Source organism: Monodelphis domestica, chromosome 1 (genome assembly GCF_027887165.1).
Source record: "Monodelphis domestica isolate mMonDom1 chromosome 1, mMonDom1.pri, whole genome shotgun sequence".
NCBI lineage: Eukaryota > Metazoa > Chordata > Mammalia > Didelphimorphia > Didelphidae > Monodelphis > Monodelphis domestica.
This window is the reverse complement of record NC_077227.1, coordinates 598,344,380-598,372,193: the sequence shown is the minus strand read 5'-3', so window position 1 is coordinate 598,372,193 and position 27,814 is coordinate 598,344,380. Positions and strand designations below refer to the sequence as shown.

Genomic DNA, 27,814 nt, shown 5'->3' with positions numbered 1-27,814 from the left:
AGATCTTTGGGAAAGGAAAGATTTTAAGAACAAGAATTAGAAAAAAATCAGAAAATGTAAAATAAATAATTTTGATTACATTAAATTAAAAAGATTTTGTACAAACAAAACCAATGCAACCAAAATTAGAAGGGAAGCAACAAATTGGGGAACAATCTTCATAACAAAAACCTTTGACAAAGGTCTAATTACTCAAATTTATAAAGCGCTAAATCAATTATAGAAAAAATCAAGCCATTCTCTAGTTGATAAATGGGCAAGGGATATGAATAGGCAATTTTCAGATAAACAAATCAAAGCTATTAATAAGCACATGAAAAAAATGTTCTAAATCTCTTATAAGTAGAGAGGTGTAAATCAAAACAACTCTGAGGCATTATCTCACACCTAGCAGATTGAATAACATGACAGCAAAGGAAAGTAATGAATGCTGATGGGGATGTGTCAAAGTTGAGACATTAATGCATTGCTGGTGGAGTTGTGAATTTATCCAACTGTTCTGGAGGCCAATTTGGTACTATGCCCAAGGGGCGCTAAAAGACTGTCTGCCCTTTGATCCAGCCATAGCGTTGCAGGGTTTGTATCCCAAAGAGATAATAAAGTAGGACTTCCAGGTAATCATGGCTGCAATCTAGACGCCACACGCTTCTTCTCCCTGGCACCAAACGAAATAGACTACATCAAAGGAGCATAAAAATCACCTTTGGAGGAACAGAAGGACACCCCAGTACTCCCAGTACTCCACAGAGGCGAAGGTACGTGGGGCTTGAACATTTCCACACTATAATAAGAAGGAGGAAAAGCTTGCACAGAAAAGTGAACTGAGCCGCCCTTCCCCCACTCCACCTCCCCCACCAAACCAGAGTGAGCTACCTGAGCACTCACCGAGACAGCGAGTGAGTGGGGAATGTCTCTGTCTGGGGGGGGGGGGGCACTCCAGGGTCCTTGGGATCTGGGGACTGCCAGGAAAAAAACGTCTCAGGGCGGTTTCACTGGAGAATCCGGCGCTGATTACCGGGGTCAGCGGAGCTGTACTTGGGGCGGCTGCGCTGAACATCTCTGCGGAGCTAAACACCAGAGGTGGACCACGCGCTGATTATCTGGGCGGAGCTAAACACCTGGGCAGTGTGGCTGTGATCAGGGACCCAGCGCTCTAAGAAACCTCGGAGGCTGGGAAGAACTAGTCTGAAGCAACCTAAATTCACAGAAAAACCGCCCATATAACCCAGACCCCAGACCAAAAAGGAAAGGGGAATAAAACCACCAAAGGGATGGCTCACATGGCCCAAAATCAAGCCTCCAGGAAGAAAGGGGAAAAAGTGACTATTGAAAACTTTTATGGTGGAAGTACCCAAGGAACAGAGGAGAATGAGGAGGAAATCCAAAAAAAATCAGAACATGCCTCCCAAAATGGAAACTATCAACAAGCTCTGGAAGATCTCAAACTGGAACTTAACCAAAAGATGGAAACCTGGAAAGAAAAATGGGAGAAAGAGATCAGCAGTCTGACAGATAAGACTGCTCAATTGGAAAAAGAACTCGAAGCATCCAATAGAAGGGCAGACAAAGCTGAAAAGCAAAACCAGTCCCTAACAACCAGAATCAAGCAACTCGAAGAAAGTGAGATGATAAAACAGCAAGAATCAGTAAAGCAAACCCAAAAAATTAATGAATTAGAAGAAAACATAAAATATCTCACTGAGGTGGTCACCGATCTCGAAAACAGAGGGAGAAGAGAAAACCTCTGAATTATTGGTCTCCCAGAAAAACCAGAGATAAACAATAAACTCGATATTATTCTACAGGAGATTATAAAAGAAAATTGCCCCCACGTTCTGGAGCAAGGGGGCAAAATAGAAATAGAAAGGATTCATAGAACACCTTCTATACTAAATCCCCAAAAGACAACCCCTAGGAATGTAATTGCCAAATTCAAGAGCTTCCAAGAAAAGGAGAAAATCCTACAAGAAGCCAAGAAGAGGAGCTTCATATATAAGGGGGCTCCCATAAGGATCACACACGACTTAGCGGCTAACACACTAAGAGATCGCAAAGCATGGAACACGATATTTAGAAAGGCAAGAGAGCTGGGTCTCCAACCAAGAATCAACTACCCAGCAAAACTGACTATATACTTCCAGGGGAAAGTATGGGCATTCAACAAAATAGAAGATTTCCAAGCATTTGCTAAGAAAAGACCAGAGCTCTGTGGAAAGTTCGATATCCAAGCACAGAAAGCAAGAGAAACATGAAAAGGTAAATATGAAAGAAAGGGAAAAGGAGATAAATCTTATCTTTTTCTTTAAGTCAAACTCTCTTCTATAAGGACTACATTTACATCAAATTATATATATTAATATGTGGGGAAAATGTTTTGTGTAACTCTCATAAATTGTAGCATCATAAGAGTAGTTAGAAGAAACATGCATAGGGAAAGATTGGGGCATTAAGAAGATTTGGGGAAAGTGGGGGCAAAGAAAGGAAAAGGGAGGGGGGAACCGTCAATAATACTAAGATTAACTTCAAGAAATAGGGGGGGACTCAATAGAATAATCTTTCACATATAAAGATACACATGGGAAAAGGAGGGGAAGAACTCTCATATGAGAAGGAGAGGAAGAGAGCATGAAGTGGAATTACTTAAACCTTACTCTCAGTGAAATCAAATCTGAGAGGGAAGAACATCTAGATCCAGTGGGATCCTGAATTCTATCTTATCCATTAGAGCAAGAAAGAAAGGAAAATTAAGGAGGGGGAGGGAGGAGGGAGTATAAAAAGGGAGGGAAGGAGAGGGGGGAGGGGGAGGGAGCATAAAAATGGAGGGGCTAGAAAGGGAAGCATCTCAAGGGAGGGGACTAGGGGGACTGACCTAAAGTAAATCACTGGTTCAAAAGGAGAAAGCTAAAGAAGAAAGGTCAGAACTAGGGGAAGATATCAAAATGCCAGCGAATCCACAAATGACAATCATAACTTTGAACGTGAATGGGATGAACTCACCCATAAAACGTAGACAAATAGCAGACTGGATTAGAAATCAAAACCCTTCCATATGTTGTCTTCAAGAAACACATATGAGACGGGTTGACACTCACAAGGTTAGAATTAAAGGTTGGAGTAAGACCTTTTGGGCCTCAACTGATAGAAAGAAGGCAGGAGTTGCAATCATGATATCTGACAAAGCCAAAGCACAAATAGACCTGATCAAAAGGGATAGGGAAGGTAAATATAGTCTGCTAAAAGGGAGTATAGACAATGAGGAAATATCACTAATCAACATGTATGCACCAAATGGTATAGCATCCAAATTTTTAATAGAGAAACTAGGAGAATTGAAAGAGGAAATAGACAGTAAAACCATATTAGTGGGAGACTTGAACCAACCACTATCAAATTTAGATAAACCAAAAAATAAACAAGAAAGAGGTAAAAAAGAGGTGAATGAAATCTTAGAAAAATTAGAGTTAATAGACATATGGAGAAAAATAAATAGGGACAAAAAAGAATACACCTTCTTTTCAGCACCACATGGCACATTCACAAAAATAGATCATACACTAGGTTATAGAAACATGGCACTCAAATGCAGAAAAGCAGAAATAATAACTGCAGCCTTTTCAGATCACAAGGCAATAAAAATATTGATTGGCAAGGGTACATGGAGAGCCAAACCAAAAATTAATTGGAAATTAAATAACATGATACTCCAAAATCGGATAGGTAGAGAAGAAATCATAGAAACAATTAATAATTTCGTTGAAGAAAATGACAACGGCAAAACATCCTTTCAAACCTTATGGGATGCAGCCAAGGCAGTACTTAGAGGAAAATTCATATCTCTGAGTGCATATATTAACAAATTAGGGAGGACAGAGATCAAGGAATTGTAAATGCAAATCAAAAAACTTGAGAAAGAACAAATTAAAACCCCCGAGAAGAAAACCATACTAGAGATCCTAAAAATTAAGGGAGAAATTAATAAAATCGAAAGTGACAGAACTATTGAGCTAATAAACAAGACTAGAAACTGGTACTTTGAAAAAACAAACAAAATAGACAAAGTACTGGTTAATCTAATTAAAAAAAGGAAAGAAGAAAGGCAAATTAACAGCATCAAGGATGAAAAGGGGGATTTCACCTCCAATGAAGAAGAAATTAAGGCAATCATTAAAAACTACTTTGCCCAACTATATGGCAATAAATATACCAACCTAGGTGATATGGATGAATATTTACAAAAATATAAATTGCCTAGACTAACAGAAGAAGAAATAGTTTTCTTAAATAATCCCATATCAGAAAAAGAAATCCAACAGGCCATCAAAGAACTTCCTAAGAAAAAATCCCCAGGGCCTGACGGATTCACCAGTGAATTCTATCAAACATTCAGAGAACAGTTAATCCCAATACTATACAAACTATTTGACATAATAAGCAAAGAGGGAGTTCTACCAAACTCCTTTTATGACACAAACATGGTACTAATTCCAAAGCCAGGCAGGCCAAAAACAGAGAAAGAAAATTATAGACCAATCTCCCTAATGAATATAGATGCAAAAATCTTAAATAGGATACTAGCAAAAAGACTCCAGCAAGTGATCAGAAGGGTCATCCACCATGATCAAGTAGGATTTATACCAGGGATGCAGGGCTGGTTCAACATTAGGAAAACTATCCACATAATTGACCACATTATCAAGCAAACCAACAAGAACCACATGATTATCTCAATAGACGCAGAAAAAGCCTTTGATAAAATACAACACCCATTCCTAAAACTAGAAACTAAAAACACTAGAAAGCATAGGAATAGAAGGGTCATTCCTAAAAATAATAAACAGTATATATCTAAAACCATCAACTAATATCATCTGCAATGGGGATAAACTAAATCCATTCCCATTAAGATCAGGAGTGAAACAAGGATGCCCATTATCACCTCTATTATTTGACATTGTATTAGAAACACTAGCAGTAGCAATTAGAGAAGAAAAAGAAATTGAAGGCATTAAAATAGGCAAGGAGGAGACCAAATTATCGCTCTTTGCAGATGACATGATGGTCTACTTAAAGAATCCTAGAGATTCAACCAAAAAGCTAATCGAAATAATCAACAACTTTAGCAAAGTTGCAGGATACAAAATAAACCCACATAAGTCATCAGCATTTCTATATAATTCCAACACAGCTCAGCAGCAAGAACTAGAAAGAGAAATCTCATTCAAAATTACCTTAGACAAAATAAAATACTTAGGAATCTGTCTCCCGAGACAAACACAGGATCTATATGAACACAACTACAAAACACTTTCCACACAACTAAAACTAGACTTGAACAATTGGAAGAACATTAACTGCTCATGGGTAGGACGAGCCAATATAATAAAAATGACCATCTTACCCCAACTCATCTATCTATTTAGTGCCATACCCATGGAACTTCCAAAATTTTTTTTTACTGATTTAGAAAAAACCATAACAAAGTTCATTTGGAAGAACAAAAGATCAAGGATATCCAGGGAAATAATGAAAAAAAAATACAAAGGAAGGGGGTCTTGCAGTCCCAGATCTCAGACTATATTATAAAGCAGCGGTCATCAAAACAATTTGGTACTGGCTAAGAAACAGAAAGGAAGATCAGTGGAATAGACTGGGGGAAAGCAACCTCAGCAAGACAGTATATGACAAACCCAAAGATCCCAGCTTTTGGGACAAAAATCCACTATTTCATAAAAACTGCTGGGAGAATTGGAGGACAGTGTGGGAAAGATTAGGTTTAGATCAACACCTCACACTCTACACCAAGATAAATTCAAAATAGGTGAATGACTTGAACATAAAGAAGGAAACTATAAGAAAATTAGGCGAACACAGAATAGTATACATGTCAGACCTTTGGGAAGGGAAAGCTTTTAAAACCAAGCAAGAATTAGAAAGAGTTACAAAATGCAAAATAAATAATCTGGATTACATCAAATTAAAAAGTTTTTGTACAAACAAAACCAATGTAACCAAAATCAGAAGGGTAGCAACAAATTGGGAAACAATCTTCATAAAAACCTCTGACAAAGATTCAATTTCTCAAATTTATAAAGAACTAAATCAATTGTACAAAAAATCAAGCCATTCTCCAATTGATAAATGGGCAAGGGACATGAACAGGCAGTTCGCAGCCAAAGAAATCAAAAGTATTAATAAGCACATGAAAAAGTGCTCTAAATCTCTTATAATCAGAGAGATGCAAATCAAAACAACTCTGAGGCATAACCTCACACCTAGCAGATTGGCTAACATGACAGCTATGGAAAGTAATGAATGCTGGAGGGGATGTGGCAAAGTGGGGACATTAATTCGTTGCTGGTGGAGTTGTGAATTGATCCAACCATTCTGGAGGGCAATTTGGAACTATGCCCAAAGGGCAATAAAAGACTGTCTGCCCTTTGATCCAGCCATAGCACTGCTGGGTCTGTACCCCAAAGAGATAATGGACAAAAAGACTTGTACAAAAATATTCATAGCTACGCTCTTTGTGGTGGCCAAAAATTGGAAAACGAGGGGATGCCCGTCAATTGGGGAATGGCTGAACAAATTGTGGTATATGTTGGTGATGGAATACTATTGTGCTAAAAGGAATAATAAAGTAGAGGAATTCCATGGAGACTGGAACAACCTCCAGGAAGTGATGCAGAGCGAAAGGAGCAGAACCAAAAAAACATTGTACACAGAGACTGATACATTGTGGTACAATAGAAGGTGATGGACTTCTCCATTAGTATCAATGCAATGTCCCTGAACAATCTGCAGGGATCTAAAAAATACTACCCACAAGCAGAGGATAAACTGTGGGAGTAAAAACACCAATGAAAAGCAGCTGCTTGACTACAGGGTTGGAGGGGATAAGACTGAGGAGAGACTCTAAATGAACACTATAATGCAAATTCCAACAACAGGGAAATGGGTTCGAGTCAAGAACACATGTGATAACCAGTGGAATCGTGCATCGGCTATGGGAGAGGGAAAGGTGGGGGGGGGAGGGGAGGAAAAGAAAATGATCTTTGTTTCCAGTGAATAATGTATGGAAATGACCAAATAAAATAATGTTTAAAAAAAAAAGAGATAATAAAGTAAAAGACCTCTACAAGAATATTCCATAGCTGCGCTCTTTGTGGTGGCAAAAAATTGGAAAATGAGGGGATGCCCTTCAATTGGGGAATGGCTGAACAAATTGTGGTATATGTTGGTGATAGAATAATGAATTGGAGGGATTCCATGTGAAATGAAATGACTTCCAGGAATTGATGCAGAGTGAGAGGAGTAGAATCAGGAGAACATTGTACACTGAGACCAATATACTGTGGTACAATCAAATGTAATGGACTTCTCTATTAGTGGCAATGCAGTGTGAAGGGTAAAAATTAGGGTTGTTGACTGAATATATTATTTTAGTGGTCTCCAGGTATTTAAATTCAATCCCAATAAAATACTCAAGTCAATTTGGGATTTTTATTGTGGTTTAATTACAAAACAAGGAAGAAATTAAGAAGGAGAGAGAGAAGAGAAGGGAATTGGACTGCTCTGGCCTGGTCTGAGCCAAGCAGGAGTTCAGAGGCTTTGGCCAAGGGGCCTTTCCAGAAAGCCAAGGGAAAGTGGAGTCAGTCTTATCACTCACCATGTGACCACCTAAAAGGAAGCAGTCTGAGGAGCTCCTCCAGGTGAGTTCCAGGGCCAAGTCCATCAAAACTCCCAATGCCGCCCAGAGAGCTCCATGGAAGTGACATGAAATATATAGGCAGTTCTTTACATCACTTCCTGCATCTCACATGTACCAATGGTACCTTAAGCTTGGGCGTCTGTCATTTGTTTCTGATTTGTCACTTGCTAGCACATATCAGTCATAGGCCATCCTCCTCACATCCTTAAGTGGGGGTGTATACATTCCTGGTTGCTAGAATTCTAAAGACTAAGTAGGGTGGAGTAAATCTAAAATTCACAGCCTGGATCCTGAACAACTCTGAGGGATCTACAAGAAAGAACACTATCCACATTCAGAGGAAAAACTGTGGGAGTAGAAACACAGAAGAAAAACTGCTTGATTACATGGTTTGAAGGGTTATTATTGGGGTTGTAGACTCTAAATGATCATCCTAGCGCAAACATCAACAACATGGACATAGTGGAATTGCACATGGGCTATGGGAAGGTTTTGGGGGAGGGGAGGGAAAGAATATGATTCTTATAACCAAGGAATATCTAAATTGACTAAATAAAATTTTCTAAAAAAAATTTTTTTAAAATTTAAAAGGAGGAGGGGAGGACTAATTTGTAGAAAAACATTTATAGCAGCTCTTTTTGTGTAGGCAAAGAATTGGAAACTGAGGGGATGTCCTTCAATTGTGTACTAACAGACTAAACAAGTTGTGGTATATAATGGAATACTCTTGTGCTATAAAAAATGATAAGCAGGAGAATTTCAGAAAAATCTGGAAAGACTGACATGAACTGATTCAAAGTGAAGTGAGCAAAACCAGGACATTGTACCCAGTAACAGCAATACCATGAGATGAACAACTGTGAATAACTTAGGTACTTACAGCAATACAGTGAGCCAAGACAATGCTCAAGACTCATGATGAAAAATGCTATCTACCTCCAGAGAAAGAACTGATGGATCTAAATGTAGGTCAAAGCATAGCATTTTTCTTTTCATTTTCTTCATTTTTTGTCTTTTACAAAATGATGACTATGCAAATAATATTTTATATGACAGCACATGTGTAACCAATAGCAAATTGCTTCTCTCTCAGGAAGGAAGGAGAAAATTTAGAACTGAAAATGTTAGAAGATAAATGCAAATTGTTTTTATGTATAATTGGGGGGGAATCATTACTGAATCTTATTTTTAATAAAGCTGATTATTCCTGTAACACCTTAAAATACTGATTGTAACTTTATAAAGCATGTGATGTGTCACATTGCATGAGGGACTCCCATCTTTAATGAAATGTAGATCTGTGTTTTCATATAAGCATAGATTAAGATTCATCCATCATTTCATTTTACAGATGGTGAAACTGAGGCCAAAAGACATTAAGTGACTTCTCCATGGTCACATAACTATAATGTTTCCAAGACAGGATTCAAACTCATGTCTTCCTGACTCCAAGTGCAGTTATTCTCTCCATGTTGCTACCTTTTGTCTTAACATCAATTGAGTTCTGGCATAGGAAATTCCAATGTAAATCTCCCATGTAATATCCATCAATTATCCTAATTTTCTCTGAATTTGTCATTTACATCTGAAGGCTTATGAAGTTTTGCCTGGCATTAGTTTTGACAACATGTTTTACATATGTAATCAGATGAACATCTTTAACTTCATCTGTTGCATCATCTACCTGCAGTACAAAAGATGAAGATTTGGTATCTTAGTTCACAAAGATTTTCAGACATGAACATTTTTCTTCCAAGCACAAGAGGAACTATCCAAAATTGCTTTACATGTGATTTACCAAGCATTATTTTATTTGCATCAGTAGGTGCAGTTCAGACCAATATTTCTCCTATTTAATTTTTTTATACTTTGCAACCATATAAGTAGATATAATCTTTAAAAGTTTATCTTTGTTTATTAAAATAATATGCTACTTTCTGCAATGTTTTCTTGCCTAGTTTATTCTACATATTTACTTCCAAGGTGATACTTTAATTTATTAAGTTTCATGTTGTCTGTTACTTCAGCATTTGTATAAAGCTAATGGTAGTCATTCCCTCCTTCAATAGCAGTATTTATGAATCCTGTAAAAATTAAATTTAAATCTTAATAATAAAAATATTATATTTTAAGGAATTTTATTAAATGATCATTAGAAATCAAGGAATAAAGTGAATACAATATAAAGACCACGTGCCTGTGGCTGATTAGCCATTTTCAAAATCCCTACTCACCACCATCACCATGCTGGCTACATGACAAAGTGGCTGAGCAGGATTGCCCACTGAATATTTATTCCCTGTCTACAGGGAGTATATAATGACAGGAAGTCAATGGGTTCCTGGGAAATGTAGTTCTTTTTTAGGGTAATGGATTTTCAATTATACAATCCCAATAGTAAATATAGTGGATCACATTTTTTAGATTTTTGCCTTTTATTTTGTACTTGTTTATTTCCATTATTTAAAAAGTTTGGAAGCAATGAAGGATTGGTTTCTTCAGTTGCCAGAGGGAGGATCCTATCACAGAAACAATATTATGTCTTTTCTCCTCTCCTTTCCTCAGACACATAGAATCTAGCATCTTTACTTGGTCTATCAAAGCAATGTTGATAGTTTCCTGGGAAGGGCAAGTTGAAGGAGATATCTGCAAGTGTTCTTCACTTTCTTTTCTACTATATCTATTACCTATCTGCCTACTTTATATTTTATAAAGTACAGGATTGGCTGTCTAGAAACTTGGGTTAATTTCCTAGCTCAGGTTCTAAATATTGGTATGACCTTGGGCAAGTCACTTTCCCTCCTAGTTTTATCTTAATGAGATGATTAGATCTTTTAAGTCACCTTTCCAACCTTAAAATGCAGTGATCCCTCCTTCTTTCCTTTCCCACTTTCCCTAACCCTTTTTTTGTGCCTCATATCTAGAAGTACTTCTCCTGACCTTTATCCCTTATAACCTATCCCTAGCTTTTTTCATTCAAAGCTTTGCTTTCCTCTCCTCTCCTTTCCCTCTTTACCTCCCCAGGTGCATAATAAATGCTTAACGAATAAATGTCTTCTATTTTTTCTCCTTTTTTAATGCCCTCTATCTTCCTTTCCTTTACTCTCCTTTTCATTCTCATCATTTTTCCTTTTTTAAATTTCAGCAAACATTTTATACTCATTTGCTCACTTTACTTAGTAATGTCTTTACTTAACGTCTCTAGCTTTCTATTTGTGCTGACTTCCATTCTATTTATCATATATTTTCTGTTTGTTCCTCAAGTTGCTGACTTAATCTACTGCAGTCTCTATCTTCTCTCCTATTTTCAACTTCAACATTCTTCCCTTCCACTGGGATAACCAATGACCAAAAAGGTCTAATAGGAAGGTCATGGTTGTCAGAGAGGAATTGGAACAGTTGGGTAAGAGGCATCTTGGTTAAATTTCTTCACAGTTGTTTTTCCTCCCTGTAGTGTTAACTTTGTTTTTTTTTTTATTGACTTTTACAGTACAAACTTACTGTCTTCAAGTTTGTCATTAATTTGGTTAAAAAATTATGTGTAGCTTAGTTTGATACTTAAATCCTCAATGCATATTGTCAATAATATTGTTTTGGTCTGATTTTCAAAACAAAGCCAGCAATATATGATGACTTTATTTTATTGCCAGGTAAAATTAAAATGAAAAGTGTCAAATGTACTGTTATTTCCCCTACTTTAGAGAATTAGAATAATTCTGATTTATAAATCAGATTATTCTCATTTTTAAAAAAAAGCTTCTTCGTCTTAAAAGAATTATGAAATAAGGATCTGGTCTCTGGTCAATTAGTTAAGCACTTTTTCAGAGCATACTATAATAATAATAATACATTGAATTCTTTAAGTTTACAAAGGACTTTCCACATAACAACCTTATGAAGTAGCAAACCAAGTGACATCACTGAGCATCAAAGTCGTGTGAAGTGACTTGTCACAGTTAAGTGCCCAAATGAGAATTAGTACACAAGTTTCTTGACATCATATACTCCTGCTATGTCAAACCTTACAGAAAGAATAGTCTAACATCCTAGTGTTTACAATCTAGTTGGAGAAGCAATTTTACACATATAAGATGGAAAATAATATAGAAGCAATAAATGCTGAATGGTGTACTATTTTAAAGATTTACTTTCACCTAAGAGTAGGAGAGTGAAATAGTTATTGCCAACTGAAAATTAGTCTATAATTGGCATAGGGAATCTCCTTTGTTGAAATGTAAGGTAAGAGGGAAAATAAGATTTAGTTTACAATCAGCTTTTAAAATGCAGATATCGTGTGTAGTATGCACCTTATACTGATGGTTGTAATGATTGTTCTGGTATGGTTTAAATTTTTTTTTATTTTTCTCTTAAGTTTCCTGAATACCAAGTTAAAATATTAACTTTATTTACTTCAAGTTTAAAGCCTAAGAACTAGGTTCATACTTTCAGAGAAGGAAATCAAAAACAAAAGACAAGGGAATATGGTACAGTGCAGAGAATACCAGATGTGGAATTAGAGGACCAAGCTGGGCATACATCCCAGCTCTGCCACTTACCAGCTCATACTTTAACATGTTATAACCTTTTTGGACCTCAGTTCCCTAATCTATAAAATAAATAGAGGATCAGTTTCTCTCTGAACTCCTTACAAACTCTAAATATATGATTCTATTAAATTTGTCTATAAGAAGGGGGCAGCTGGGTGACTCAGTGGCTTGAGAGTCAAGCCTAGAGATGAGAGGTCCTGGGTTCAAATCTGACCTCGGACACTTACCAGCTGTGTGACCCTGGGCAAGTCACTTGACCCCCATTGCCTAGCCTTTACCATTTTTCTGCTTTGGAGCCAATACACTGTATTGACTCCAAGACAGAAGGTAAGGGTTTAAAAAAAAATTGTCTATAAAAGAGGGACTTTAATAATGGAAAACAAATACCATAATATTTCAGCAGTCTTTGGCATGTGGTGCTTTTATCTAATTATTCATTTTCTAACTTTTTTTCTAGCCATTCCATCCTATGGTGAATCTGGATTGTTCCCGAGATTTCCGTCCATTTCTCTGTGCACTGTATGCTCCCATATGTATGGAATATGGACGTGTTACACTACCCTGTCGTAGGCTATGCCAGCGAGCATACAGTGAATGTTCTAAACTTATGGAAATGTTTGGTGTTCCTTGGCCAGAAGATATGGAATGTAGTAGGTGAGAAAATCACTTCTATTTGTGTTGGTCTTTTTTTTTTTAATCATGTGAATGGAAAAAAATAGTATTTATTGATATAGGGCAGTAATTCCACTTCTAGAAACTTAGTTTCTTGGGATTTTAGAAGCACTAAATGGATTCAAGCTTAGAAATACAACTTTCTTTGTATTAAGAACCCATTGAAAGTAAATACCATGGCAAGATTACATATTAAAACACAAGCAGATACAAAAGTAAAACCCAATTTAAACATATATAAAGAGAAAGACAGGAAATATCCCACTCAACTGCTTCTACTATTGAGAATGGGGACTATGAAGTGCTATGTAATAAATATAAGAAATAGGGGGCAACTGGGTAGCTCAGTGGATTGAGAGCTAGCCCTAGAGACAGGAGGTTCTAGGTTCAAATCTGGCCTCAGACACTTCCCAGCTGTGTGACCCTGGGCAAGTCACTTGACCCCCATTGCCTAGCCCTTACCACTCTTCTGCCTTGGAGCCAATACACAGTATTGACTCCAAGATGGAAGGTAAGGGTTTAAATTAATAAAAAAATTGAAAAAAATAAATAAATATAAGAAATAATAAAATATTCATTAATTAATATTATGGCTAAGTGAAAGAGATAATTCCGTGAAAATACACAGTAATCCAAAAGAGGGATGTAGAGCTAAAAGCCCATGTAAGAACACATAATTTGAGAAGACACTGATAGGAAATCTGTATCCTAGAGGGAAAAGTCAGTTGTTGGCTACATCATACTAAATTTTTTTTCTCTTTCTACTTTGCCATGAGATAGGGAGAGATATAAGGAAGTCAGTGGAATTAGAGGGACCTTCTTGCTGATAGTAAGACAAGATATTCCTTTTCTTGTTAGCTAATAACCTAAACAGAATAAGTCTAATCAAAAGCTGTAGAGAAGCCATTGGAAAAGGCCTTTGGCTCAACGCTTTTTTGAGGCGTGAGTGTCTGTGTTGTGAAAGTTGAAAAATTCAGTGACTTAGTCTGGTGAATGAGTTATTCCTCAAGGAAATAGTAGGGTTAAATTAGTTTACCAGAATAGTTCATGAATGAATTCATTACTTAACTGTACTTAATTGTATATGAGTACTTGTATTTCTTTAAATCTTATTCTAAATAATAATAATACCTCATTTGTATAGTGCTTGACAGTTTTCAGGTTGTTTTTACGCTACTTTCCTTGCTCCTATCTTTCATCTTTTCTAAGTAGTTTTGTGCCAACTAATGATTTTGCTGAGCTATTTTAAGAATGCAATTTACTTTTATAGGAAAAACATACTGACTTCAAAGGCATATTATTCTCCTGGATTTAGTTAATCACGCCTATGGGAAATCTATTTTGGACAAAGGCATATTTGTTTTAATTATAAACAATGTATATGTATAATGTATATATGTAATATATATGTATATGTAATGTATAATATATATGTAATGGATAAATATACAGTCTCATGCAAACCTAGACTTATGCAATAACAGAAGATAGTAACAATACTTTTTTTTAAAAAAACTTCTTAGGTTTCCAGACTGTGATGAACCCTATCCTCGCCTGGTAGATCTGAATTTAGCTGGAGAACCAACTGAAGGAGCCCCAGTGGCAGTTCAAAGAGACTATGGTTTCTGGTGTCCTCGAGAGCTGAAAATTGATCCTGATCTGGGCTATTCTTTTCTTCATGTGCGTGATTGTTCACCTCCTTGTCCAAATATGTACTTTAGACGAGAAGAACTTTCATTTGCTCGATATTTTATAGGATTGATTTCCATCATTTGCCTCTCTGCCACATTGTTTACTTTTTTAACTTTTTTAATCGATGTGACAAGATTCCGCTATCCTGAAAGGCCTATTATTTTTTACGCTGTCTGCTACATGATGGTGTCATTAATCTTCTTCATTGGGTTTTTGCTTGAGGACCGAGTAGCCTGCAATGCATCTAGCCCTGCCCAGTACAAGGCTTCCACGGTGACCCAAGGATCTCACAATAAAGCCTGCACTATGCTTTTCATGGTGCTCTATTTCTTTACCATGGCTGGCAGTGTCTGGTGGGTCATACTCACCATCACATGGTTTTTGGCAGCTGTGCCAAAGTGGGGAAGTGAAGCTATTGAGAAGAAAGCATTACTTTTTCATGCCAGTGCATGGGGCATTCCTGGAACCCTCACTATCATTCTTTTAGCTATGAATAAAATTGAAGGTGACAATATCAGTGGCGTATGTTTTGTTGGCCTCTACGATGTTGATGCATTGAGATACTTTGTTCTGGCTCCCCTCTGCCTCTATGTGGTAGTTGGAGTTTCTCTTCTATTAGCTGGTATTATATCCTTGAACAGGGTTCGCATTGAGATTCCACTAGAAAAGGAAAATCAAGACAAGTTGGTGAAGTTCATGATCCGGATTGGTGTGTTCAGTATTCTGTATCTTGTACCACTCTTGGTTGTAATTGGATGCTATTTTTATGAGCAAGCTTACCGTGGCATATGGGAAACAACATGGATACAAGAACGCTGCAGAGAATATCACATTCCATGTCCCTATCAGGTAAGGAAATACATTATATATTTCAGTATTTATAACATTGAGAGCAGAGGATTTAACTGTTAAACCACTTTAAACATATAATCCAGAGTGTTTTACTTTTAAGCATTTATAAACTTAGAATTCTACAACCAACTGACTTTAAAAGGAAAAAAATGAAGTAGGTATATTAAATGTGTAATGCTAATGGCCCACCTTTGGATGGAAGCCAGGTTACATCAGATTATTAATGATTTAGAGCATTTTTTGTTAGTGTGGTTGTTTATCATTTAGATTTCTTCTTTTGAAAACTACCTCTTCATAGTCTGTGACTAAATATCTGTTTGGGAATGGTTCTTTCTTATAGATTTGAATTTGTATACTATATGTATCTGAAATGATGGGAACTTTATCAAAGAAACTTGTTGCAAATATTTTTTTTTCTCCCTGATTCCCTGTTTCCTTTCAAATTTTAATGGCACAGGTTTTGTTTTTGCAAAAAACTTTAAAAATCTTACAAATCCAAATCGACCATTTTGTCCAGTAATCCTCTTTAATCCTGCTTTGGTCATGAACTATTCTCCTATCCACAGATTGAAAAGTAATTTCTTTTTTGCTAAATTTTTATGTCACTTTTTGTGTTTGTCATATCTATTTGGAGCTTATTTTGACATATTATTTGCCAGATTGCTTTCCAGTCTTTCTAGATGGTTTTGTTGAAAAGAGAGTTGGCCCCAATATAGTAGCTGGGTTCTTTGAGTTTATCAAACAGTAAACTTCTTGGTTTGTTTGCTTTTGTAATGTTTGTCTAATCTGTTCCACTGATCAATTTATTTTATGCTAGACCTCTATCTTTCTTACTTTTTTTCATTATTTCTTTGGGATTCTTGACTCTTTGTTTCTCCAGATTAATTTTATTATTTTTTACCTGAGCTTTATAAAGTTAAAACTTTGGTAGTTCAAAAAGAATATTCCTATATTTACATAGTTTTAATGTATGGCTTGGTAGATAAAATCCCAGGTAATTTATATATTCTACAGTTATTTTTGAGTGGTATTTCTCTTCCTCCTGGGTATCTTGGCAGTACACAGAGATCCTCATGATTTATGTCACTTTATTTTCCATTGTTCACCTTTAGTCAAACTCATTGTTTCATCTAATTTTTAGTTGACTCATATAACCAATATAACTTATAGAAATATGGCAAAAATTATGGTGCTGTCCAAGTTTATCTATTGATTTAACTCTGTGCCAAATTACTTTATAGATTAGATACTTTATAGAGGATAGTTTTTAGACAAAATAATGCAATATTCATAAAAGGGAAACAGAAAGCCAAGATATTAAGGGAAATAATAGAGGGAAAATGGGATGATGGAGGGTTTGATGCTACAGATCTCAAAATTATATTATAGACACCGGCCCCTGAGTGAGTGGAGGCAGCTGGTGTGTGTAGATGTGTATGTGCATGCACGTGTGCATGTGTATGCATGTCACATAGATAGTTTGAACCATGAACAATGTCAGGCAGGTTGATTTGAGTAGAAATCAGAAGTCAGGCTAAAGATGTTTTCAGGAAAGTACACAAATAGTAAAAGAAGTGGGTTACTATAGAAGAAATTTGCCTACAAAATATACATTATGTCCACATTAAAGAACTGAAAAAAAGAATAAGAACAAGGGCAAAGATGAGACATACTGATCACAGGTGACTACCCCAAAGAATAGTTCCTCAGGGATATTGGACATGCATGATAAAATAGAAATCAGAACTATAGACCACCAAATAAACTGGCAGATTACAGCAGCTCAGGCCCTGTTCAGTGCCTAAGCAGATGAGATCTGACCAGATCCTGAGTGGCAACCTACGTCAGAAAAAATCTCTGATGAGTAGACTTTTACAGTCCTCTGTGGAAAATTAATTGAATAGTTTGGGAAAAAAAATATAAATGCAGCCCTTTAGAGACAATGATGGCAGCATCAAATACTTCTATGGATTTAGAAAGAATACCGTCCTCTATAAAGATGAAAGGAGAGGAAAAAAAGAAAGCTTCCCACAAAACAAGACTTTGACAGTAAATTAGATTTTTAGGTATTTTTTTACTCAAGGTACAAGTCAATTAAACAAGCATTTACTAGGGTGCTTAATTCTAGAACAACCTGACTTACATTTTCTCATCGATAAGAACAAAAATAACTTTAAAAAATACTGGAAAAATGGGAAAAAAAATCAAGGAGACCTAGAAGGGTGTAACTTCTTAAACAATGGGGGAAACCCAAACAAATACTTTTTCTTGTGGAAGCAAAAATTCAGAACTTTAAAGTTACTCCTTATGGAAGGATTGGTGCCAGCAATTCAGGAGGTTTTGTACTGTTTATAATAATAATATCACACAGGGTTCATCCTAGGACTTTTTCTCTTCTTTATAAGTTTTCTTTCTTTTTTGTATATCTCAAATTTGGTGTCCTGTAGACATTTTAAACTGAACTTGTCCCAAATTGAACTTATTATCTCTCCCTCAAGACCTCCTCTCTTCCCAAATTCCTTATTATTATTATTAAGGATGGCATTATCCTTTTTATTAGCATTGGCCCCAAGGCAGAAGATCAGCAAGGGCTAGGCAATTGGGCTTAAGTGATTTATCTAAGGTCACAAAGCTAGGATGTGTCTGAGGCCTGATTTGAACCTAGGACCTCCCATCTCGAGGCCTGGCTCTCTATCCACTGAGCCATCTCATTGCCCCTCACTATTCTTCTGATCACCTGAGTTCACAACTTAGATGCCATTCCTCACCCTCTTGGAGCCCCTGTTGCCAAGTTTTCTCAATTTTGCCTTAATAACATCTTTTCTATATGCCTCTCTTCTCTCCCCTGACTTTCTCAGACCCTTGTGTAGGCATTTTCTGCCTAGCCTGGAGCAATAGCCTCTTATTGTTCTTCCTACCTCAGTCTCTTTCCAATCCAGTCCATCCTCCATTCAGCTGTCAGATTGACTTTAATGCAGGTCTGACCATGTCATCTACCTTATTGAGGCAACTCCAGTGGCTCACTATTAACTCCAGAATCAAAAGTCAAATTCTCTCTTTGACATTCTGTCGGTCTTCTTATACCTCAGCCTGTTCTCCAATACAGTGGCCTCTTTGCTATTCTTTACATAAGACACCCATCTCTCAGCTCCGGGCATGTTCTCTGACTGTCCATGTCTCGAATTGTCTCTGTCCTTAGTTCCACCTACTAACTTCTTTGGCTACCTTTAAGTTCCATCTAAAATAACATCTCCTACAAGAAGCCTTTCCTCATGCTAGTGCCTTTCCTCTAAAAGCCATTGCTAAGAAGATCACCAATAGGAGATGTAACTAGAAGTAGACAAAAAGAAACACTTTCTCCTTATTGATTTTCTCCAGTTGATTCTGTATATAGCTTATTTGTTCGTAGTTGTTTGCTCTTAGCACAGTGCCCAGCATTTAGTTATTGCTTAATAAATCTTGATTGACTAAACAGCTAGTTGCAATAAAAAAAAAATCTTGCTCCTCCTGCTTACCAAGTTTGGGAGGTGTGGGACTGGCGTGGTGAGCAGAGATAGAGATGGCTAAGAGCAGATAGTCTGGACCAGGGTATCTAAGCAGGCTGCAAGTAGGCCGTATGTTCCCAAGCTCTTCACAATGAGAGATCTGGGAGTTCTTTTCTCCCCTTCTCCTTAAAGTTTGCCTGGCAAAAGTGATGCAGAAGTAGAGAATACTGAGATTGTCAAAATGTTTCTCATAACCTTGCCAGGAGAATGAAAGATTCCATCTGGGTCATTTGTACCATCTCCAACTGAATGTGAGGACCCACAGAAAAGAGCAGTATTGAAGAAAGAAAAGCACTGCTCTGACAGAGTACAGCCCAGTGTGAAGAGTAGAACTGAGAATGAGCCACAGTCCCTATGCTTCAGTCAGGAACAACTTCAGGTGTTAGAGATCCTTTCTGCATGGAGATTTCTGGCTAATTTCTCACCTCACCTTACTTCACTTCTAGTGCTCTCTGGGTATTCTCCTTATTTGTGCTCAGCAAAAATGTTAATGCTATCTGTTTCCAGAATATTGCCTGGCATATGAGATGTCTGGGAGGAAGCCTCAACCATTTCTAAATATTAGAAAGCTCATCACTGGTTCTTTTCAGTCCCTTGCTGCATATTTTCCTGATCCAGGGAATGTTTGTGAGGCTTTTCCTGATCCAGCTTGTTGGCAAATTGGTCAGTCCCCTGCACATGCACATACACATGCACATTTTCCTTCTCTACCCACTCCTGTTCTAAGTACCACTGGTTCATCAAAGAAATTGAAATGTATCATCGATTATCCAGCATTGAAAGGAATTGAGCCTACCACTTTGAATTTAATCTGCAGTCTTATCGGCTTCCTTTTCTCTCTCCTCTTTCCTCTTTCATCATCAACATAAGTGAAATCAAGCCGTCTGGGAAAGTGTACTTCTAGTGCATCCCTTTTTATTGATCTTCCTAGTAACAGACTTTCAAAAAATGGTTCACCTGCAGTCTGTCCTGGGTAGCTCAGCTGCTACCAAGAAGCTCCCTTTATCACAGTCATCTACTGCCATATTAAAGTCCACTAACTACCTCCAAAAGGGTTGAGTTTGGGAAGAGGCACTCATGTTTGGTTTCACTCAGGGAAAGTAGGACCCATTTTGCAAGGGTCTTCTGCACATTTCCAGTGTTCTCTATGCGAATTGGTATTTTGTTTTCTTAAGGAAAGTATACAACAGAATCTTTTTTTACTTTCATGTTTAGGTTTTTAATTCTATTACAGATCTTAAATTACAAGGTTTTTTGCAACTGTGTCCTAGCTTTTGCCAGTGCTGTGCTGATTAAAATACTTTTCTTGTTTCTCTGCCATTTCTTCCTCCCTCTCTACTACTACCCTCAGATGATTGATTTTGCAAATCTAGTTTCTTGAATTTGTATGTATATGTGAGAAATCCATACATTGGGTGTGGAGAGAAGAAACATTCAGGTATTTCTGGTTACTTTTCATCTGCAGCCTTCTTGTAACTCAAGTTGCATCTTTCTTGTTTCATTGTAAAAATAAAAGAGCCCAAAGAGGTAGAACCCACAGGGAATTCCTTGTACATTTAAAGTTCCCTAATCTTCAAAAGTACCAGATCTGGTTGTGTAACCATTAGCACAAGATGCTCAGGGTCCTCCCTTCCTCTGATTGGAGAAGGTAAAGGATAAATATTGCAGAGTTCCTCTCAAATCCTCCATCATTTAAAGAGGATGCCTAGAACATTCACCTTATTGTTTTCCATCCAGCTGCTCTCTTGATTGCATAATCTTCACAATCACATAGTTCTGCAAGATGAAATCAACTCTCTAACTCAGATCTCCTCAGATAATTTCTTACCAGAACTACAAGACATCATCTTGCCCCATGCTGAGTGTCCTTCCTACACACCCTCCACCATGCTTTTCAGTGTCGTTTTCTTCCATTAGATAGTGATCTCCTCAGGGCAGGGTATATGCCTTTCTTTGTACCTTCAGTGCTTAGCACCGGATCTGGCACATAGTAGACACTTAATAAATATTTACTATTGCCCAAGATGTCCTGAGAAAGTCACTTTTCCTAAGCGCCGGGTATAGCTCCATCACCAGAGCCAAAGATCTGAAATTTACTTTGTCAGATCACTTCTACTTATCACTTCACAGTGATGTTGGGTGCTGCACAAGATATAGGAATTATGTACAAGAAATAAAGCAGCTTCAGCTGTCTCCACAAAACCAGACCAGAACCCAAACAAGGTAAAAGCCATATGAACTAACAACAGAGAAGGTTAATAACTAATCGCTAACTTGCTCATTGAGTACCTCTCTTCTGTGTCAGGGAGGGCTACACAAGCTGACCCACAGGCTTGCAACAGATGCTCTACTACCCCATCCTTCTGAGAAGCTTTTTCAGACAGAAGCTTTTCAGTTGCAGTGTGGCTACATTCTGCTTCAACAGAGCTCTGTGGTAAACTAAGGAACAGAGAGGACTTTAAGGCAGGACAAATGGGTGGCTGGGTGACAACTAAGCCAGAGGAAAAGATCCTAACATCCAGGTGAGGCCAGTTCTGCTTGGGGGTGGAGACTAAAGCCTATGAAATGTTAATTACAAGTGGGAGGAAGCATTGAGTGCCATCTCTCAAGAAAACTGTAGGAAAATATAAGGAAAAAATACTAGAATCACCAGAGATCCTAGTTAGTGGGGGAAGGGGGGGGAAGCTTTGAATATAGGCAGCTAGAACTACTGGGAAGATAGAACAGCAGGAAATATGACCTTCAGATCAGCTAAAATAGTCCAGATATTTACGAACAAATATTGAAAGGCAAAATCAATCAATACCCAGTGACACAAAGAACTCTATGAATTTCTAAGAGAGAATGGAAACAGAGCAAGATATTCCTCAATGGTTTAAAAGAGAAATAAGAATTGTAAAAGCAAAAAATGTGGCATGTATCATAGAAATAATTGACAGAAGAGAAAAAGTTGAATCCATAGATACAAGTCTCACCAATGAAACAAAACAGAATAAATGATTGGGGATGCAAGTACATAAAAGTTAAAGACATTCTGAAACAAGAAATATAAAAGCAACAACATTAAAAGAAAACGTCTTACAAACAAAATTTTGATCTCAATGACTAGATGCATAAAGACAACTTAAGGATTATAGGTTTCCCCCCCCAAAAAATGCCATACCAAAAATCCTAAACATAATTATTAAAGTAATCATATAAGAAAACTACCCAGAACTTCTGGACACAGAAAACAAAGTACCAATCAAAAGAACTCATAGATCTCCTCCAAGGAAAAAAAGCCTCCCAGAATGCACACTATAAGTATGACACATAATGGTTTTATACAAATAACATGCTCTGTAAGTAACCAAGAGAAAGACCTTCAGATATGCCGGGAAGGAAATTCATATAATCTAATGCCATTATGCACATACCAGAAAACTGTACTAAGGAATGGAGTAATGTAATCCAAAGAGAAAAAGAGCTTAAAATACTGCCCAAGGTAGACATGCTCTACAAACCTGTTCCTAACCATAAATGAAAAAAGATAGATTTCAACTAAAAAAAAAGAAGTGTTTGAAACATTTCCAGAAAGAAAACCAGATCTGAATAAATCATTTGTTTCTCTAATATCCCAAACAACAAAAATACAAGAAAAGTAAACAAATATTGAAACCAAGGACAAAGGATAACAAATAACAACAAAGAGACCATTAAGAAATTTCATTTAAAAAGTCATAATTAAAAAAAAAAGATGCTAGCAAAAGACAAATAGAAGTGATGGTAGTAGAAATTCCTTTTCTATAAGACTGACATATCATAGACTAAACCTCACAATGACCCTGTCTATAGGTGAAGCAGTGTTATTTGTGAGACTAAATTACAGAATGGGAGTGTGCATAGAAAGGGAGAGGAGAGGAATATTGAAATATTTTAATCAAGTTACAGCAAAGGGGAAATAACTCATGTAGTCTCTTAGGAAGAAGAGAATCTATAGGAGAATGAGCAAAGAGGCAAAAGGAGGGACTAAAACTGGGAAAGAAAAGGAGAAATTTTGTTTGGTTAGTCAGAGAGGGTACCACTGATTTGGTGAGATCACTCATTTTGTCCTAGGAAAATGGGAATCAGAGCTCGGGGGGGGGGGGGGGGTATCTGATACCCAGAAGGACAAGATGACAAAGATGGAGGGTGGATATTTTATGGCAAATGGGGAAAAAATATTAACAAAGGTCATTGAAACTGCATGAACAAAGACAGAAAAATTCCAACCATTGAGCAATTCACTTACAGGAACTGCAGTGACTAGGAGTCAATATCTACAAGGAATTGACATGGAAAATATTTTGAAGAGGGAACCCAAAATAGTTACCTTAGAAATTTTCATTCTAGGGGGAATACAGAGACTAATGAAGAAAAAAATTAATATGAGGACCATGAATCAAAAAATAAAAGTGTAGGGTAAAAAGAAAGAAAAGATAAATAATGAAGGAAATGAATAAAAGAAATCCTTTTTTGAAAAGGCACAGAAAATAAAAAATTTAAAATTGTCAAACAAAACAGGGTTGAAGGTAAAGAAAAGAATGGGGATTTTACTTGTCTACTGAGAGAAAAAAGGGGAAGAATTAAATAAATAAACACACAAACAAACAAACAAATAAATAAATAAATAAATGAATAAATGAATGAATGAATGAATGAATGAATGAATGAATGAATGAATAAATAAATAAATAAATAAATAAATAAATAAAAGGAAGAAAAAAGGAACTAAGTTAAAACTCCAAAATTGGGAGAAGTAACAAAAAAGAGGTTGGGCTTGAGGAAGAGACACTGGAAATAAGGTATGTCTTAAATTTGATTAGGCTAAAATAACTGAGGAGACAAAGTGTTCTGTCTTCAGAAGAAGGAAAATCTAATTTTTTTTGGAGGAGGGGAGTAAACCAATATCAGAAAAAATAGAGGAAAACAAATATAATTCATAACTTTAAATGTTAATGGATTCCAGTAAAACAAAAAATATGACCATGGATTTAAAAAATTTATAATTTATTGCTTATAAGATGTACACTATAAAAACAGACAGAATAAAAAATGAGAGACTGGGAAAAATTATAGTAAATAAACAGTTTATTGCATTAAATATAATTGGAGAGGAAATGGTCTTGCAAAGTGTGTAGTCTTACCTTTTTTTGTGTAGTTTAGAAATGGAGATTCTTAAAAACCTACTTTGTAAGCTTGGAATGGGTGAATTCACATTTGTATGTGTAAAGTGTCAGTGTATGCATACCCCTGCTATGTTTGTTCCATTAGGGAGAAAGATCAATCCAGATTCCAGATGATATCTCTTATGAATTTAAAAATGTACATAGGGAAAACATATATATATATATAGATTACTCAAATCATTAAGAAAGCCTTTGGAGAGAGAGTTCTGCCTCTGTTGTGGATTAATATATAAATCTTTTTCTCTGGTTATTTGCCCAAGAAAATGCTACGGTTGTCCAAAATTGTGGATGAGTAATTGATTGCAAGTTTATCTCATAGGGGAGGTATCAAAATTAAAATTGTACAGAATTTATAGAATTTGTACCCAAAATTTATTTCTAAATTATGTGGTTAAAAGGTATTTGAACCTGCTCCAACAAGATCTTCTGTAGTTTTGATAAAACATTATATTACAAAGTAATAATGATCAAAGTGATCCAATGGTGAATAAGAAACAGAAAAATAGATCACTGGAACCGATTATATAAGCAGAATCCTAGAAGAAAATGCAAAGGAATTACTCCTAAACCCTACATCCTACAACCCAACAACAAACCCAACATCCTACAACCCAACAACAACAAACCCAACAAACCCTACAACCCAACATACAAGAAAATTTTACAATTACTATAGTCCATGTGGCATCTACAAAATGATGAGGTCGAACTTGATGACTTCTGAATTTCTTTCTAGTTCTAGAGCTAAGATCCTGTGATCGCTTCCTTCCTGTGACACTGATTATATTTGTAGTCAGGGTTTTGTAGTTCAGCACTATAATTGTTTATGTTCTTTATAATGCTTGGCTAAACTTCATAAAGGCTGGACTCCTGTCTAAAGCTTCTTTTGTGTTTCTCGTAGAACATTGCTATATAATTCAAGTAGCAGGAAGTGAACAAGTACTTATTGGTTCAAATTTTATTTAAGGATACTTTTATTTAAAGACTTGGGTCTAAAACTTCTATAGGAATGTAACTTATTTTATATGAAAATTAAACAGTGAGATTTTGAGATATAGAATTTCACTTTAAAATCAAGTTTACAAAAACTTACCTGTTCCATACCAAGAAATATTTATGCAGTTATATTTCCTTTTAAGGGAATTTATTTAAAAACATTATCACTTTACAGGAGACATAATTACTGTGAAAACAAATTTGCTTTATTCTCTCAGAATTTTATTTGATTTATACACTTTTCTGTTGCATTTATAACATACTAGTTAGTTTCAGCAAGATGAGTGAACTTTGATGTCTAAATTACATTATTTTCCTTTACTACCTATAGGTTACTCAAATGAGTCGGCCAGATCTAATTCTCTTTCTAATGAAGTATTTAATGGCTCTCATAGTTGGTATTCCTTCCATTTTTTGGGTTGGAAGCAAAAAGACATGTTTTGAATGGGCCAGCTTTTTTCATGGACGCAGGAAAAAGGAGTAAGTTTTTAAATTTTTTTTTTTTAAGAAAATCATGTTTTCAGTAATTCTGTTTTGTTATTTATTGACATATTTTAATTTTGAAGAAGCAGGCAAACAAGGTAAAGCTTTGCCAGGAACTACTAATTATGATTGATGTAGCATGTTTTCATTAAAAAAAAACATAAAACAAATTAAACACTTGGTCTGTAGATAACAGAAATTGCAACAGACTGACAAAATTCATGCTACTCTGCTTACTCAGAGAGGTAGAGAGGCATAGTGGAGAAAGGGACAACCCTGGAATCAGGAAGACCTGGGTTTGGGTACTAGATTTGATATGATTGTAGACAGAAAAACACTTAAATTTTCATTGCTCTATGTTATAGATGAGTGGCCAGGCAACATTGGTAGGAATCGCCACTGTGAGAGGTACTTTCTCAAATAAAATCATTGGTCTGAATTCTTCACCAATGTAATCCTCTTAAAAAGAACTAAGAAGCAACGGTAGAAAATTCCATTCTAAAATGTGGTGAAAAAAGACTTAACTGAATTTAATGTTTAAGCTTACTAAAATTGAAACCACACTAATACGTTTGGGACAACCTGCCTAAGAAAACCTTCACTTAGAATACTGAAGGAAAGGGTAGTTATGCTGAAAAGTCTGAGTTAATTTATTTAGCCCTTTCTGCTCTTCAAAGGAAAATAAAATCTCCTTACTTGATCTTGACCTTGATTGTATTTGATCTTCTAGGTCATGTAGCAAATGTATTATTATTCAAATTTTATAGGTAAAGAAAATAAGGTATGAAAATATTAAATCTTTTGTCCAAAGTAACAATGTCAGAATTAGGAGAGGCTTTCAACATCATTTACTGCAGTATACATGAGTTCAACACATTTTATATATGAAGCTTGGCCTAAAGAGATTGATTTCCCTGAGATCACGTAGTTAGTGCTGGAACTTTAACTGGACTGTGGTTTCCTGATTCCTGATCCAATCGTCTTTCTGGAACACCATTTGGGTGAAACCAAGTTAACTTGGATTTTAGTTATCTTATTCTAAAGTTTCTTTCTCATTTAAATTCCTCCTTTAGCTCTAATAATTACCGCACAATGTACATAAACCTAGCTTGTTCGTCTGTTTGGCATGTCCTGATGTCAGCTTTGGACACAAACAGCTCTGTGACCCTGGGTGCTTCACCTGTCTGTCTCAGTTTGCTTAACTATAAAATGGGGGAATATAGGAGTATCTACCTCACAGGGTTGTCATGAGGAGTTAAATCACTAGTGCCTGGTCTTTGGTAGGCACATTATAAATGCTTGTTCCCTTCCCCTGTCTAGGATGGTAAATGAGAGTCGCCAGGTACTTCAGGAACCTGATTTTGCCCAGTCCCTTTTGAGGGATCCCAACACTCCTATTATTCGAAAATCAAGAGGAACTTCCACCCAGGGAACATCCACACATGCCTCTTCTACCCAGCTGGCTATGGTGGATGATCAGAGGAGCAAAGCAGGGAGTGTCCACAGCAAAGTGAGCAGCTACCATGGCAGTCTTCACCGATCTCGTGATGGCAGGTAAGTTTCAGCAGTTATCTAAGTGATTCTGTATATCTCCTTAAGTTCAAGGCACAGAAAATAAGACTAACTCCTATCCAGATCCCCTACTGTTCAGATTTAAACGAGGTGTTGGCCATTACTTAGGCAAGTTCTAGGCATTGACTGTATGTACTTGTCCACAGCTGGGAACAGTAACTATGTGAATTGGCACAGAGATAAATGCGGAAGGGTATGTTTATACGTAATACATGCACATATATGTAGGTGTGTACATATACACTAAGATGCAGCTCATCTTCTACCAACTATGCCGCTGGAGCATCAAATTAGTCAAGTATTTATTGAGTAAGTGCCTCATCTCTAACACTTTGTTAAACCCTGGGAGATATATAAGAAACATCCTCAAGGCGCTTATAATCTGATTGGAAGGATGAGGCTAATACTATAAGATCATTACTAAACAGTTCACTGTGAAGCTGGTGCTGACCACGTGTATAATTAGAATTCAAAGAAGGGAGAGATTGATGTAAGTTAGGAGAGTTGGCAAAGGCCTTTGGATAAGCAGAAAGGAGCGAG

At 36.5% G+C, this 27,814-nt stretch overlaps 1 protein-coding gene across 6 annotated transcripts in view; it reads left to right on the top strand.

The window, feature by feature from the left end:
* The window catches only part of FZD3 (frizzled class receptor 3), an 89,836-nt gene that overhangs the window by 50,682 nt on the left and 11,340 nt on the right, over positions 1-27,814 (top strand). For 5 of the 6 annotated variants that reach the window (XM_007476510.3, XM_007476512.3, XM_056813731.1 and 2 more), the window contains 4 exons: positions 12,713-12,909; positions 14,451-15,468; positions 25,551-25,699; positions 27,023-27,256. In XM_007476510.3, the coding sequence (XP_007476572.1) occupies positions 12,713-12,909; positions 14,451-15,468; positions 25,551-25,699; positions 27,023-27,256 (1,598 nt within the window). Of the gene's footprint in view, positions 1-10,959; positions 11,112-12,712; positions 12,910-14,450; positions 15,469-25,550; positions 25,700-27,022; positions 27,257-27,814 lie in introns of those variants that run through there. The other variant, XM_056813732.1, reaches the window with a different exon arrangement.